The 15,905-nt window shown below is 40.8% G+C and overlaps 1 protein-coding gene across 1 annotated transcript in view; it reads right to left on the bottom strand.

Moving 5' to 3' along the window:
- Window positions 1–4,263: 4,263 nt before the first annotated feature.
- Window positions 4,264–15,905, bottom strand: part of LOC108794507 (WD repeat-containing protein 62-like) — a 37,179-nt gene continuing 25,537 nt past the window's right edge. The window contains exons 22-31 of the mRNA XM_018565553.1: window positions 15,709–15,876; window positions 15,024–15,169; window positions 14,164–14,285; window positions 12,705–12,839; window positions 12,163–12,280; window positions 11,800–11,899; window positions 10,830–10,887; window positions 8,810–9,574; window positions 6,694–6,802; window positions 4,264–4,560 (exon numbers count right to left, since the gene is read on the bottom strand). Of these exons, the coding sequence (XP_018421055.1) occupies window positions 4,341–4,560; window positions 6,694–6,802; window positions 8,810–9,574; window positions 10,830–10,887; window positions 11,800–11,899; window positions 12,163–12,280; window positions 12,705–12,839; window positions 14,164–14,285; window positions 15,024–15,169; window positions 15,709–15,876 (1,941 nt within the window). The 3' untranslated portion in view covers window positions 4,264–4,340. The remainder of the gene's footprint in view (window positions 4,561–6,693; window positions 6,803–8,809; window positions 9,575–10,829; window positions 10,888–11,799; window positions 11,900–12,162; window positions 12,281–12,704; window positions 12,840–14,163; window positions 14,286–15,023; window positions 15,170–15,708; window positions 15,877–15,905) is intronic.

The following is a 15,905-nucleotide window of genomic DNA, read 5'->3' on the forward strand; positions in this document are numbered from 1 at the left end:
TCAGATATTGAAGATTCTTCATATGGTGTAGCTCTGCAAGAGCACAATAATCAGAGGCACAGGTGAGTACGACTCTTCTTTTATAGGCTTTTTTTGGTAACATAGTTGCTTTAAAGCTGAACTCTAGGCTGAAGAAGACACTACCCTTGCAGTGGGGCCCCTCCACACTGCAATGGTTAAAGGCTTGTTTTATCTAAGGGGGGATTGGAATAAGGAGAAATACTTACATTTTTCCTTGCTCCACCAGGCTTCCTCCTTTTTGTAAAACTGGTACCTGGCAGCCGGTCTTCTTCTCTGACCGGTCGCAACCCACCACATAGTCCTGCTTTGTACGTGAGGAAGCTGGGGAGCCACCCACATACTGGGAGTGTTGGACAGTGGAGGAGAGCAAGAAATAAGGCAACTAATTCAAGTTATTCCTCAGCCCCTAGCCAAAACCGTCATTTAACCCTTGCATTGCACAGGGGGCCCCACTGCAATGGCAACACTTTCTGGAGCTTGTATTTCAGCTTTAAAGTTTTTTTTGGTGACTGCAGCTCCTTGCTCCCTTCTGCCCCATTAATAATATATAATATTCTAGGGCATTGCATTTCTTTAAATGTACAAATCACTAGCAAGAAATATATATTTAACATTTAAAGTTCAAAAAAAGCTATTTTAACCAGTGTGTACATGTGACACACTCCCCCAAAAAAACATCCATGTGTGTAGTACACCCTGTCCTCCTTCACTGCTGGCTCCCCCTAGCATTTGTTGGAAATTCCTGGCTGTTCAAATGACAGCCAGGAGGTTAGTGTGTAAATATAGTAGCTATTACAACAGACTTTCTCCCAGTGAAGGGAATTAATCAAAATCTGGAGCAACTGTGCATGGCAACCAATCAGGTTGTGGGCTGGCCTAGTTTTTTTGTTTGCCAGTGTTCAATCCTCCTGTATGCGGCAGTATAACCTGAAAGTTTATTACTTCTTTTGACCCTCAGGACAGGTTCATACCATTTTCTGGACCAGATCTGGTCCGGAAAATGGTGTGAACCTGCCCACAGTGCATTCCAGACCAGACAAAATGAGACATGCAGTATTTTTCTGGTCTGGAACAGACTTCACTGGTGTGGCCAGAAATAGCATAGGGATACATTAAGATACATTTTGGGTCTGGAACAATCTGGTCTGATCTGGATGTGGTATGTGGTATGAATGGGCCCTCAAACAAGAAAGAGACTGTTAGAGGGAAACAAAGAAAAGCAATAAAACGGTTGTGTTTATGCTAGTGCAGTCTATAATGATTATAGATCATTATAGACCGCAGATTGAATAACAGCTTGCAGTGCCAGACTGCTGTAAACAAAGCAAGTAGAGTCCTGTGCTGTATTAAGAAGGGAATGTCTTGCAGGGACAAGTCTATAACTGTGTCACTTTATAGATCGCTGGTTCGGCCACATCTGGAGTATGCGGTCCAGTTTTGGTCACCGATACTCAGAAAGGATGTCCTTGAGCTGGAAAAAGTCCAGAGGAGGGCAACTAAACTCATTAAGGGGTTCGAGGACCTGAACTATAAAACAAGGTTGTTAAAATTAAATATGTTCTCGTTGGAGGTTAGGAGATTAAGGGGGGACATAATTTTCATGTATAAACTATTCAAGGGTGACAGCAACCTTAGTAACAAACTGTTTACGGTTAGCTCTGTAACAAAAACCAGAGGGCTAAAAATTGGTGGAAAAAACAATTTCAACATACAGGGCGCAAGGGGTTCTTCACAGTTAGAGCGGTTAGGGTCTGGAACTCGCTGCCGCAGGAAGTGATTTCAGCTAAGAGTGTGGAATCATTCAAGAAACTCCTGGACGAGTTCCTTGAAGACCGTAACATAAAAGGGGTACAGGTACTGCTAAGAGAAAAATCACACATGGACTCATATACACGCACACACCAGCTCATAAATGCATACACCCAATAGGTTGGACTTGATGGACTTATGTCTTTATTCAACCTCAAATACTATGTAAAATCTCTTTCTTAGTTTAAGAATAGTTACATGTAAAAACTTCACAAAAAGGGTTCATGACAGACCCCGGGGACTCAAAAGGTATGATATTGTTAGCTTGCAATGCCTTCTTTCCAGCAGCAATGCTTGTTTATTGGTATTTACCAATGCAAAGGTCTGCTTTAAACATCAGATAAGGATAAAATATTCTGTGCACAAAGGTAACATTCAACTTCTCAGCGTTATTTTAATATCACCACAAAATAACCATCAAACAAGACAAAATGGCATAAAGATAAAACATTAACCTGTTTTGGCTGTATTTTCAGGTGAAAGTACATTTAAAAACAAGCAAAACATTTATAACAATGTAACATTACAGTAAAACCAGGTATAGTTATTACACCCCACTAAAATTGCAGACCTTTGTGATTCAGATTGGGTAAATGTAAAGCCCAAATTTGGGGATTTACTATTTTTTTGTTATGGGGTACCTGCATTTTAGCTGATAAAAGGATTTATTGCTAGTTTTGGGAATGATATAAAACAGAGTATTACTTACTTAATCCAGAGTCCAGTGGATTTCAGAGCCAGGTCCAGTTGTGACAACTTGTCCCCAAAAGCTGTTTATCAACTAGTGTTGTCACTGCCCCTCCCACCGATGTTCTCATGTACAATGCAAGCTGGAGCTGGTCCTGCATTGTAGGTGATGATAGTGCTAAAGAGGAAAGGGATGAAAGTGCTGGCTACTTATGTACGCTGGATTAAAAGAAAATAAGTTATACTGGTATCTTATCCCCTAAAGAACATTAAATCCTTGATGGGGGAGGGGGTGGCATTAAGAATTTAGAGAAATCCTCAAATTCAATTTTGTTCTCTGAGCATGGGGCTTCTTTTTTTTTTTTTAACATAGTTGCCATTGCCGACATCAAAGAATACAGCTTTTATTGGTGTCTATGTCTTTAATACATTCAATGACCTGGGAATGCTCATGCAGACCAGGAAAGCCATAATTCTACTAGGCCAATGGCTTGGGAACTATGACGTCAATAGGGGCGATTTACTAAAGGCAAAATAGTCTGTTCACTTTGCATGGGAAGTTTCCACTTAGTTTTGTGAATGTGGGGAAGTGCTACTGACTTCTATCACACACAACTTTGTACAGCACTCTCAGCAACGGAAATTACTGACTTCCATCACCCAATCATGTGCAAATCAAAAATAGTTGTATTTATTTTCTTTACACGATTGGCTATTCTTTGCAAACTTAAATTTCACCAAGCTAATTGGTAACTTCCCCTGCAAAGTGCAAATTCCCTTACAATCTGAACAGCCTATTTGCCTTTAGTAAATCAACCCCAATGGATCAACATAAGGCCCTAGAAACTGAGCATTGACAGAAGGCGGCCAGCAATGACAGAATTCATTACGTTTATTTTAACAGCAGTGCAAAGAGCAGAGGTTTTGAGCTGTAGTGCTACAGGAGGATCTTGAAAATCAGATGGTCAGACACGGTCACAAATGAATAGGTGCTTCAAAAAGTCAATGAAGCAAAACCACATCTGCTGGAAATAATATTGAAGAACATTTTTTGGCCATATCACAGGAAACCCAGTTAGACAGAAGCAATGCAATATTGTTGAAGAGAGCAAGGTAAAAGTAGGTAAAAATAAGAACATGGTGGATAGATGACATACAGGAACTGACAGGCCGCCGTGATGGAAAGCAGAACATTAAACAGGGAAGAGACAAGGCCAAATAGAAAGAGTGAAAGCAAGGTTTCAGGTATCAAATCAAAATGTGATACGAAAAACAGAGCTTCTGTATGGTGATTGGACTACAATTAAAAGGAAGTGGCAACAAATACTGAAATCGACTGATATGAAAAAAAAAAAAACACAGGCCTCTATGAACAGTGCTGGCACGCAGTCATGTTAGTTTTACAATAAATGAGCGAAACAGAGAACATATAAATATAACAAATGTGCAAAGTCATTAAGGAGTCAGTCAGTACAAAAAACTCATTTCAGTTGTGTTGAAGCCAAAGGGGTGAAACATCCCCTTTCTACAATGTGGATACCAGCCCAGAGTACAACATAAAACATTAGTTTAAAACTACCAGGGGGGACAAAGCCCTTGGAAATGGCCACAGCTGGTGAGTGGGACTAGCAATCCATTTCACTAGAATCCAAGAGATAATAAAATTTGTTAGACAATTCAACATTCTGAAACTTCTCAGTTGTAGTAAGTAGACCCTTTAAGAATACAATGACTGTGTTGAGTGCCACAGTATTAACAATGAATGGTCACATGAGACGCAGTCCTTATGACCAACATTTTGAATCCAGGCTTCCTGAAAAGTGTCACAGTGCGGTGCTGTTAATCTTTTCCCTCATTATCTGCAGCATCATTTCTGAATAATGTTCTAGCAAGTGAAGAGATGCATTGTTTTCGGTGTTCAGCTTGTCATTTGGCGCCATTCTGTGGCCGATTTCCAACAACTCCATCTCGCTTTGAATATGGACGAAGGCATTAAGGAATAAGGATTTCAGATGTGACTTTTCTTCATTTGATCCAACGCAGCTTTCAATCTTCAAGACAAAATAAAATACATAAATTAAGGAGGTTAAAACATGTTGGATGTATTTGTTCTATTAGAAGTTCCCAAGATTAGATATTTCATTTGTTTTTAAAATGTTAGCCAGTACCCCGCAAATGTATTAGTTAACCATTGGTGAAGCTATGGTTAGTCTAAAGTTAAAGAATAGGAAAAATTAACCCTTGCAGTGGGGAGAGAGGCTGTGGGGACCGGTCTAGCAGACCTCTGTCCCAAGAGAAGGATTTCACAGAGATTACAAAAAGCCTAATTTTCCAGGGAAAATCTTAAATCTTTAGGAGTCTAACTGAGGGGTGGGCTACTCAGCAAACCAATCGCTAACAGGCCCAGTGTAAACAACAGAAACCACGGACTGCCTGCAGCTCAAAGAGACACCTGAAGGACCTTATACCGGATGCTGGCCTCAGGAGGCAGAAACGTCCATCTGGTAGAACTTAGATAACGTGTAAACAGAAGAGCAGGTGGCTGATGCCGAAAAGCCCAGGAGGCCCTTACAGACCTAGTGGAATGAACAGAAAAAGAGAGGCATCCTTTCGGGAATGGCAAAAAGATAATCTTTAATTTTAAAAGAAGCATTGGTTGAGGGATAGACTGAACCACATCCGGACAATGAAGGTACATTTCCTCTCGATGGACCTGAGCTGGGCAACGGGATAGGAGAACAATGTCCTGTTAAAAGGTGATAAAAGGTGAAAGACAAAGACTACCTGATGCAAAAAGCAAGTCCTAGGTCTCAACACCACCTTGTCTTTATGCAAAAAAGGGTTCTTTGCAAAACAAGGCCGCCAGTCCAAACACTGGCCTTGAAAGGGTGATAGCAACAAAGGAAAGCAAAAACTTGTGGGTGACAAGAGAGATGAATGTCTAATAGGAAGAGACCAATGGTCTTTGAAGCAGAATGGAAAGAGTAGAGGTTTTACCTTTGATGATGCGGAGAGCCAAAGCTGGTGCAGTCCCAACTGCAGATAGGGGAGGATTCTTCCCACAAAGCTCCTGGGATGAAAACCCCTAGATTAACACCAAGTGAAGCATGCCTTTCATGCCCAATGATAGACCTTGTGGGAAGTGGACTTCTTAGCCTTGAGCATTGTAGAAATTAGACTCAGATGCCCCTTGTCCCTTAGAAAGCGGCCTTCACAAGCCATTCAGTGAATGCCAGCAACTGAGAAGTAGGGTGGTAAATCAGACCTTGGGACTGGCTTCTGCCAGTGGATACCTGGATCTGGATACAAACTTCACCAGTTTGTTCTTGAACCTAGAGGCCAGGGAGGTCCACATCCAGCTTTTCAACACCTCCAAGTGTAGAGACCACTTTACCATTTCCAGATGCTGCTTGCTGAGGCAATCTGCCTGCCTATTGTCTAAGCCTGGAATAAATACAGCTCACAAGGCTGGTACGTGAAGTTATGCCCAAGACAAGACCTGCTCTAACTCTTTTGCCATAGCACCCTAATGATTAATGTACCCCTCCACTGTGGCGTTGCCTGACTGAATTCAGATCGGGTGGTGCTCCAGCAGGTTGGTTCAACCCAGAAAGAACAATCGAATCGCCCGAACCTTGAAGATGTTTATCAGGAGACAAGTATCCTCCAAACAAGTCGGTTGCAATCGAAAAGGTACCCATGACTTCCCCCTAGCCCCACAGAGAGCATCGTACCCATCTTCCAAAGCATGGGAAGAAAGGGCTTCCCCTGACTCTAGAGGAAAATTCCTGAGCCACTAAGGCAGCGACAACGAGATCTTTGGTGTTAACTGAGTCAGCTTATCCAGAGACAGGACTGATTTGTCCCACGATGACAGAATATTGTGTTGCAGATGTCTGGAGTAAAACTGGGCAAATGGAACCACATCAAAAAGGACGCTACAATCAGCCCCAAGACTCACAGGAGGAAGCAGAGCTTGAACAGCTTCTGGACTGAAGATTCACACCAGAGACAGGCAAGTCTGTCTCCATGACCAGTTAAAGATGCTCCAAGCAACTGAACTAGTAGTGTCAGACATAATTATTATTTTTTTATAGTTCTGTTATTGTGTACCCTTAATAGCCACACACTATAGAAACCCTTGAATGTGATAATGAAGAAAATTCACACGTGAACATATTTACCTCTTTAAAAGTCCTTAACGTCTTCTGAAAAGTGCTGTGCAATTCCTCAATCACCTGCTCACACTCTCCCATCAGATCCTTCATACCCAAGGAGGAATTGTCTAAAAACATCCAGTCAAAATAACATATTTTAACAATAACTTGATACATGCACCAAAACATTCTGCAACTACCGCACAAAACATTGAACCTAAACAGAACAGGAATTATTGAAGTCCGCACTGTTAGACTAGGATTATAATATAACGCACAGTCAGCATTATACAGCAGAGTTTATACAAAATAAGTCTCTAAAAAAAGCAAGTATATTACTGTATAGAATATTGGTAAGCATGCTATGTATAGATAACTGTAATAAACTCCATATACTAGGGATGCACAGATACTTTTCGAGTACCAGTGCAGATACTTGGCATTTTCATGAGAACTACCAGGGTTGCAGCGGTTGCAGCTGGGACCTGGCTCTGGCACTCCACCACTGTCCTGAAATCATTAGTCGATATTGTTTTAGAAAAACTGTCACATGACAATAAACAAAAATGTATCAGTACTCGTACTTGTAAGTACTCGGCAAGTACCAGTACTCGTACTCGCAAAACTGGTATCGGTGCATCCCTTTATTTATATTTATTAAAACAAAATCATACATTAAAACAGAGATGTCCAAATCCCAGGAGCTCCGTGTGCTCCTTACAAATGACAGCTGCCTCCTAACTTTTGAATTTTTCTCTAGTGTAGTCTTGGTGCTCAAAAGTATCGGTACATGTACTCGTACTTGTACCGAGTACTGTACTTGGTATCTGTGCAACCCTACTATATACTGTAATAAACTCTTAAACATTTCAAGCCCTTTGAAGTGTCCAATTGTCAGCCTAATAAGATTTAAAGTATGATGTCAAATTTGCATGAACGTTATATTCAAAGCAAACTAGGGATGCACCAATACTAGTACTCGTGAAAATGCCCCGATACTGGCCCTTTACATTTTTTTAATACATTCGGCTACCGTAAGATCCCATGCTTGCTGGGGACCTCGTGGCAACAGCGGCGGCCTGCACATCTTCCACCTCCTCCTTCCCAGCACCCGCAAGACCCCACTCAACCCTGGTCAGACAGCGCGCACAGCCCTGGTGAGCAACACCAACTATGTAGCTTCAAATTATTCTACATTGCTGTACAATGTACTGCTGAAATTTGTAGTCCCTCTACAGCTTGGAGTCAGTGGCGGAACTTCCAGGGTTGCAGCGTTTGCAGCTGTGACCGGGCCCTGGTGCTCCACCACTATTCTAAAATCATTAGTCTGTATTGTTTTAGAAAAAACTGTCACATGACACTAAAAAAGAAATGCATCAGTGAGTACTTGAGGAAAGGTATCGGTACTCGGTCTGCAAAAAAAGGTATTGGTGCATCCCTAAAGCAAACTGTCACTGCATACTAGGCAATACCAAGTGCCATTAGGTAGGACTTCCCAGGAGTTTTACTCAGTCACCTACATTATGCTACCTTGGGTTTCAGAAAAGTCAGCATTGATGAACATTCCCCAGCACATCCCAAATGCAATTCCACCATTCAATAGTTGTTGAAGCTATACACCGAGATACACGCTGCAAGCATTTTTCAGTGAAAATTTGGGGAAAAGAAATTTGCATTCTACAGGGGTCCAGATTTTGAGGATGCCCTGCAATGAAAGATTGACTAATAAGTCATACAAACAGTACCTGGAATTGATGATAACATTATTTACCTTTTAAAGCCCAACTCAATGTACTGTGAGACCAAGGTGGTATGCTGCAGCAACCCCGGGGTTATCTCCACGACAACCTGACCTCACAGGGAAGTGGGCTTCATGATGATGGGTGCCAACTTGGAAGACCAGGTGGTAGCAACAGGACAGAGCTGAGCTTCAGCGGGTAATCACTGGAGAGGTGGTAAGCTGCATTTTTATCTCCTGCCAGGCAATACACTTTTTTTTTTTCTTTTGTAACTGGAGTTAAGCTCATTGTATTCTTTATCTGTGTCTTTCCCTACCATTCACATCTCTTTTCTCTCTGTCTGGTTGAAAAATCCTAAAAATATTTAAAGTAGATAAAACAAAGGCATTTACTTACTAGACTCTTCTACATGGTTGGAACAAGGTGTTGGTGAAGTAGACAGGCGACGGGTTGGAGAACGACCTTTTTCGCTGCTTTTGTTGGTGGGAGAGATGCTTTGAGGTGTACCAACTGGACACTCAGCTATAGAAGCTCTTCTGGGTACATCATGGACATCTGGTGCTCTGTAGGTTGGTGAAGATGTTGAGTTTCTCCTATCCTGAAGATCAGTAGTAATTTCACTCTTCTGAGCATCTGATGCTTTCGACTTTACCACAGTGGCATTGAGCTCCTCTTTTCGAGTGGTCTTAGGCAGATTATTGACAGACTTGGCTTTTTTCTTTAGGCGTGGGATAACTCCGTATGTTGTTGGAGGTGGCATCAAAAATTTGTCCGATAATGAATTAGAAGTGGCCATAGACTTAGTCTTGGCTTCTTGCTGTCCTGATGGGACCGGTTCACAGGGTGCAACAGAAGGAAGGGGTTTGCTGACACTTACCTCTGAGGCTTTAAGCTTATCATTTTCTGATGGCAAGTCACTGGTGGAGAGTGGTCGGAATAAATTGGACAGTTTTTTTGGTTCTTCCCCTGCATTAATGCCTTCTCCCATTGATGTACTTCTGGCTATTTTTGCCTTTGAGCTAGCCGTGGCTTCCATGTAAGATGGCCCTTTGTTGGACTTACTTAATGAATTGTTCTTATTTGGCCAGCATCCAGGGAATGAGGATCGAGAGGCAGATTTATCATGAACTTTCTGTAAATTTGGGGCCAAAATAGCAATATCTGCATATATTGATTTAAAAAAAAAAAAAAAGAAAAAAAATCAAGGGAAGACAGAACAGACGTGCATATATGAAGTGATCTTCACCTGGCATAACAGTGTTTAAGGTGACAACAATGTTGAATTGCAAGCCTCAAAAATTCATGTTAGTCTTCAGTCTGACCCTTAAGTCCCCATGAAGCTCTTTGTTCCTCCTGCAGGCTCGTGCATCCCTTAGTGATGCAAGACCCAGCAAGAAGAGCAGAGAGGGAGCAGCAAACCCTGAGGTTGCTAGATTCCTACAGCTTCCAGGAAGCAGCAAATTGGTGAAGTCTGAAACATGGACTGCTGGAAAGGGAAGTATGCACACTCTTTTATTACAGCTTTGGCATGGTAGCAAAATGTAGTATAGATCATAAATATTTGGAGACCCCCAACATGAGGATAAATGAAGCCTTACAAACTTACCTTGATACTGTTATAGAGGATACAATTGAGCTCTGTCAACTATAAATAAGACCATTCTGGACAGAAGGGATCGATTTCATACCCAATAGCTTCTCTCTTTCTAACATTTGTAATCCAACTATGTTTTTGTTGGACATCATTGATGGATCAGGGTACTGAAACCTTTCTTAGTGGAACTTAATAAAGTAGATGACATAACAGCCAGGTAAGTTTGTTTGATTAAATGTCTCTGCTGCAGTTAAGTCCCTCCCCACATTTTGTTTTTCAAGTTTAGTTCCATTTTAAGATTGCTATATTTATGCTAAAAAGCTAAATTGCACTTAAAAGGATACATTATGCTCATCATTATGCTTGAGGGACTGGAAGGATTTGGTGTAGAACGCCGTCCTACTCTCTAAACTTACTTATGAAGTGAGGGAACAGCCAAAAACATTTCTATAAAATATGGTTTAGGTGGATTGGGAACCAGGACACAAGTGAACGACCTACATCATACAAAGCATTTACAAATGACACTACAGAGAAAAGAAATGCACATACATACACACTGTATATGCGGACCAAGGTGCATACTTGTGCACCTTCATCGTGTGCCTATACAACACATCAGTCTAAATATTTACTACATTTTGATACCAAGTCCAACTATGCCTTTTCCCATCTTTAAAGCTCAGCATATTATATAACATTATGGACAGCTGCTTTTATTAAAAGAAGCTCCACTGCAGTCTGTTGGCATCAGTCCTTTCACTGTCATAATAATCTTTCCATTTACTTACTGAAGATCTTGGTTAAGAATAGGAAACTTACCAGCACTGGTTGAAGATTTTCTCCTTTCCTGTCCATGGGTTGTTTTTTCCACTGCTTTCTAGAAAAAACAAAAATGTGTCTTCATTGTGTTCCATATATACTGTACAAACAACTTGCATGGATTATTCATAAAGTAAAGGATTACTGAATAAGGGGATCGGGAGATACTCCAAATAAAATCCTGTTTGTAACATCAATAAGTGCAAAAGCAAAGTGTAGCATTCACCGAGCCCATTACTCAAAATGTTTTCGCCATAACATCATGCACATCGATGCAAATATTCAGTGCAAAGTTGTGAATTAGGCTGTAGGAAAGGATGGCAAAGTGTTGTCTGGGCTATATATATATATATATATGCTCATCATTATGCTCATCATATATATGCTCATCATATATGCTCATCATTATGCTTAGATATATATATATATATAGCCCAGACAACACTATACACACACACATACAATAATGTAGGCCCTACACAATCCACCTCTGCTGGACTAGAAAAGAGCTTCATCGCTTCATAGCCTAAGGGGAACATGTTCTGGAATACAGCAGGGAGAACTCAGGCAGGGCTGACAACACCGCAGGGGTTTTCAGTGTAGTGAAGTTAGGAGCTTACTGGATTTTTTGCCGGATCAACATGTACAATAATGTACTCTACTAGATTGTAAGCTCTAACCCTATTGTACTGAGATTTTATTGTAACTGTACTGCCTCCCTCCATTTTGTAAAACTGTTGGCGCTATTTAAATCCTGTATAATAATGCACTTGGAGAGTTTTTAACAAGACAAAACATTGGTAAATGTAGATGTATTGCAGAGATATACTGCATATGTTTTTTATTATTATATGCCCAGACAAACTTTCAGCATTGGAAGTACAATAAATACATCTCTGTTCATTTAGTAAGTTGGACACATCTTGTCCCATATTAGCTTGCATTGTTCGATTATGTTATTTCTTCTTACATCGGAGAGTTTCCGGCAAAGTGGTGGTTTCGTTGATTCCACTGTTGTCTCTCTATCTAGCACCACCTGCGGTATCTCGGGTGGAAGTAAACTTTCTAGTCTGAAAAAGGAGAGAACATGACTTAGTATAAGGACAGTTATAAATTCATGAACAAAGCATCAGCTTATAATTGCCTTAGATGATCTCTGACTGCAGATATACAGTTATGAAGCTCAAGGCACAGGAAATGCACTACTACAGTACTATGTATACTACATATCGTAATGTTTCCTATAAGATAAGAGATCTTTTCTTTTCTAATTCAGGTCAACGTTAACAAGGACAGAGATAAGATATCAGCCACACACACAACAATGTCTTACCGGTCGTACCTGTGGCTTCGGGACATAAATTTGGCAGAGAAACTCAGGCGATGATTTAGAAACAGATCAGTGTCATCCTCACTGGGCATCAGATCTTTCAACGAGTTGTCAAATTTTTCTGTAGAAGGACACAAAATGTATTTGAACATCACATTTTTAAGCCAGCTGCAAGGGAGGGTACAATGGAGGAGAGAGGGAAGAAGAGAAGAAAGGGGAGGTGGGGAGAGGAGAAAGGAAAGAGAAAAAAGAAGAAGAGGGCGGGAGGAGGGGTGGAGCAGAGGGCGGGAGGAGTGGAACGGTGCAGAGAAGGCAGGGATATAGAGTGGGAGAGTCACAAGGACAGGCAGGGATAGGAAATCTCTCCAATCAGGATGCAAATAGCAATAAAAACTTGACTGAGGTTATAACTTTTCCCCACTTTATCCTTTAGTTCTTTAAAATAAATGCATTGATTTACAAAAAAAGAAAAAAAAAGGACTCATTGTTTAGAAAGTTATGCACTCTCCACTTCACATGTACAGAAAGAAGAAAAACTAAATCACCTTCTGCAAGCTCATCTGTTAAGGTGTCGAAATGCTTCATAATGAAGGACTCTTCTGGAGTCTCCGGTTGGAAATTCTCTTCCGCATCGTTCTCATCCAGGTCAGAGCCATTCCCAGAAGGCAGGGAGTCTTCATCTGTCAAAAATGTAAAAAAAAATGTAATTTGTATTAACTTCTAATTATTATATAAAACAAAACCCTACATATATTTTGTTTTGACTACTCATTAAAGTATATAGGGGAACCTATTAGTTTAAGTAATTAAAAATATTCAGTCTGTAGTGCAAGTTAATGCCATTACGGGAAAAAAAAGCTAATAAATAATATAATCAATTAATCAAATAATGATCAATTTATTCAGCAGCCATGTGACCGATAAAACTGTGCAGACAGTGGGGCGGTGGGGAAAGCTAATGGAATTCTAGAGTGCATCACTAGAGGGATCCCCAGCAGGAGGAAGGAGGTCCTGATTCCCCTATGTAGATCTTCAGTTCGACCTCATTTAGAATACTGGGACCAGTTCTGGAGACATCACTTACTAAAAAATATTGGTAAGATAGGAAGAGTCCATGACGAGTCCAGAGTCGGGCAACAAAAATGGTGAAATGTCTAAGGGAATAAACCCAGGAGAGACTGCAGGAACTTAATATGTACATCCTTGAAGTCTTGATTTAAAAAGGGAAATGGGAGGGGGCAGGACTGAGATAAATAAATACATGAAGGGGGTGAATAAGGTTCAGAACAGCAGAATTTTCAATATGAAGCGAAAATGAAGAACTCGGGCACATAACCTCAAACTAACAGGACAGTTCAAAATCAATCTTAGAAAGTATTAGTTTACTGAAAGTAGTTGATGCTGGGAACAGACTTCCAGCAGAGGTAATGAGTGAACAATAGGTGACATTAAACATGCTTGGGACAAACATAGATCTTAACTCCTTAAAAAGGTTAAAGGAAAAAAAAAAAAGGGAAGAGGGCAATCCTGATGGACCACATTCACTGTCTGCAACCGGGGACATACATCTGAATCTGTACAGATCTACAAGGGAAGGAAATCTGTAAGGAATCTATAAGGGTCTATGTGTGAATGTGCTCTTAAATGAATGGCTAGCATAAAGTAGGGTACACCCAAAGTGAATTTCGGCCAATTCAACAAGAATCAGCCAAAATTTGCTCCATGTGTACACTCTGCCATCGGCATCTAAAGTTGATCTTTAGATAAACTGTTGCTGAAGGAACATGTTGGATGAACTTCAGCCGAAGGTTGTTTGAAGGCAAATCAGCCGCAAGCACCATTTCTGTATTCTGACAGCGGCTGGAGGTGGCTGTCCGAATACAATAGAAACAATGTTGAATTTGTCCATCCACGCTGAACAGGAATTGCTTATGTTTCATTCAATCAGCCCGCAGGCTGAACAAAGACAATATACCCAACTTTACACATATTCATTGCAGTTACCTGGTTCACAAGCCGATAACAGTTCATTAATGTTTGCGTCGTGTCCTTTGTTAAACGTGCGCTCTTCAATAGCAAAGTCACTGGAGGAATACAAAACACGATCTGCATAAGTGTAATAAAGACTGCATACAAGGGGCGCATAAGAGGTTCATGTTCGGAAAGTATGCCACAAAGACATTTTCCTTTTTACTTCTAGAAAACAAATCAATCAGATTTCTTACTTCGTTTGGAAGCCTCGCTGCAGAAATGACAGTTTGAAGATCACTGGTTACTGTGGCCAGCTTTTGCCTTTGTGTTAAACCAATACATTGCGCTATCTCCCCTTATTGTGAAACAATATTAATGAGTCACACATTACTTCACATTGTTCAATATTTTGTGCACCATACTTATTGTATTTTATGTGTACGCTTGATATACAGTGGTATACACACACAGGTGTGTTTTATTGTCTATTTGGAGACTTATGGGTTATATTCAATTGTTTCACAATAAGGGGAGATAGCGCGGTGTATTGGTTTAACACTCTTTGCCACATTGCTTTTGGCTTTGTCGGTCTTTCGCTACAGCTGTCAGTTATTTATAATTAAAAGGGGGGACATCCACAAGCGTGAATATTTACATTTATAAAGCTTTTGCCTTTAGTTATAATTTCAGAAAAAAACATCTAACGAAGCATTGATAAATATAGAGCTGCATTAATCTGGGTCCTTAATAGCTGCCCGCAGTTCTGCTTTAATAAAATGAAACAAATCTTACACCAAGTTGCTGTGTTCAGCTGCAATCTCCCCCATAGCAGAATCCGAGCAAATGTCTGATAATTCTAACCTGGCAGACGTACAAGGTCTGCTTTCCTTTACCTTTCCTCCTCCTGGGACGTCTGCAGGGATGGAGGGTAAAATATACCATTCGAATCATTGGCCAGAGCATCTATATCTTCTAGAGCGGCGGACATGTCCGTGATAAGTGTCCCATTGCTATAGCCCTCATTTCTTTCCTCGGATTGCTGAGAGACAAGGAACAATTATTTGCAAATAAGTTTTGCAATAATTACTTTGAAAATTCATCCTATTGAAAAGTAACAGCATGGATACAACAATCTATAAGCACGTCTTCAACACCCGTATTCCCCAAGTACATTAAAAGTAATACACAGGCCAGAGAAATCTTCCATGTATCCTACTAACTGTCCAGCTATTCCAAGACAGAACAAAGCTCAAAGCGGTCTCTAAGCAAGGTTAGAATTTCGTACAAAAGTTCATACGAAATATCAGATCAGAACTTTCGATAACGTAATTGGCGCCGACCATTATCATTCGAAATTCCATGTGATTTTAACATTCAATTTTGGAATTTCCTGAAAACCACAGGTCAGCTCTATCGATCGGGAAGTGAGCAGAAACATGCTGCCGATCTGCTCACTTCCCGATCGTCTCCCCGCAGTGAGCGGTGACTGTCAGTGGACTTAGGAGCAACATACAGAATTCATAAGACAATCAGACAAGTTTCCCCAGACAAAAGGCCTGGTTCACTGGTGTCACTTACCTCCAACATTTGCTGGAAACTCTTTGGCTCCACACATTCAAGGTCTGCCGTGTCATCTAGCAAGGAATTCTCTGCTTGGCATGGGGTACCGCAGTAACTCAAATCATTACTGTTCAGGAAATTCCGAAGGACATCAGAATTGTCACTCTGAGCCCAGCGCCCTTGAGGCTTGTAGTTATTTTGTGAGAGGACAATCA

The sequence above is a fragment of the Nanorana parkeri genome, unplaced genomic scaffold (assembly GCF_000935625.1).
Source record: "Nanorana parkeri isolate BGI_ZX_2015 unplaced genomic scaffold, ASM93562v1 scaffold857, whole genome shotgun sequence".
NCBI classification, from domain to species: domain Eukaryota; kingdom Metazoa; phylum Chordata; class Amphibia; order Anura; family Dicroglossidae; genus Nanorana; species Nanorana parkeri.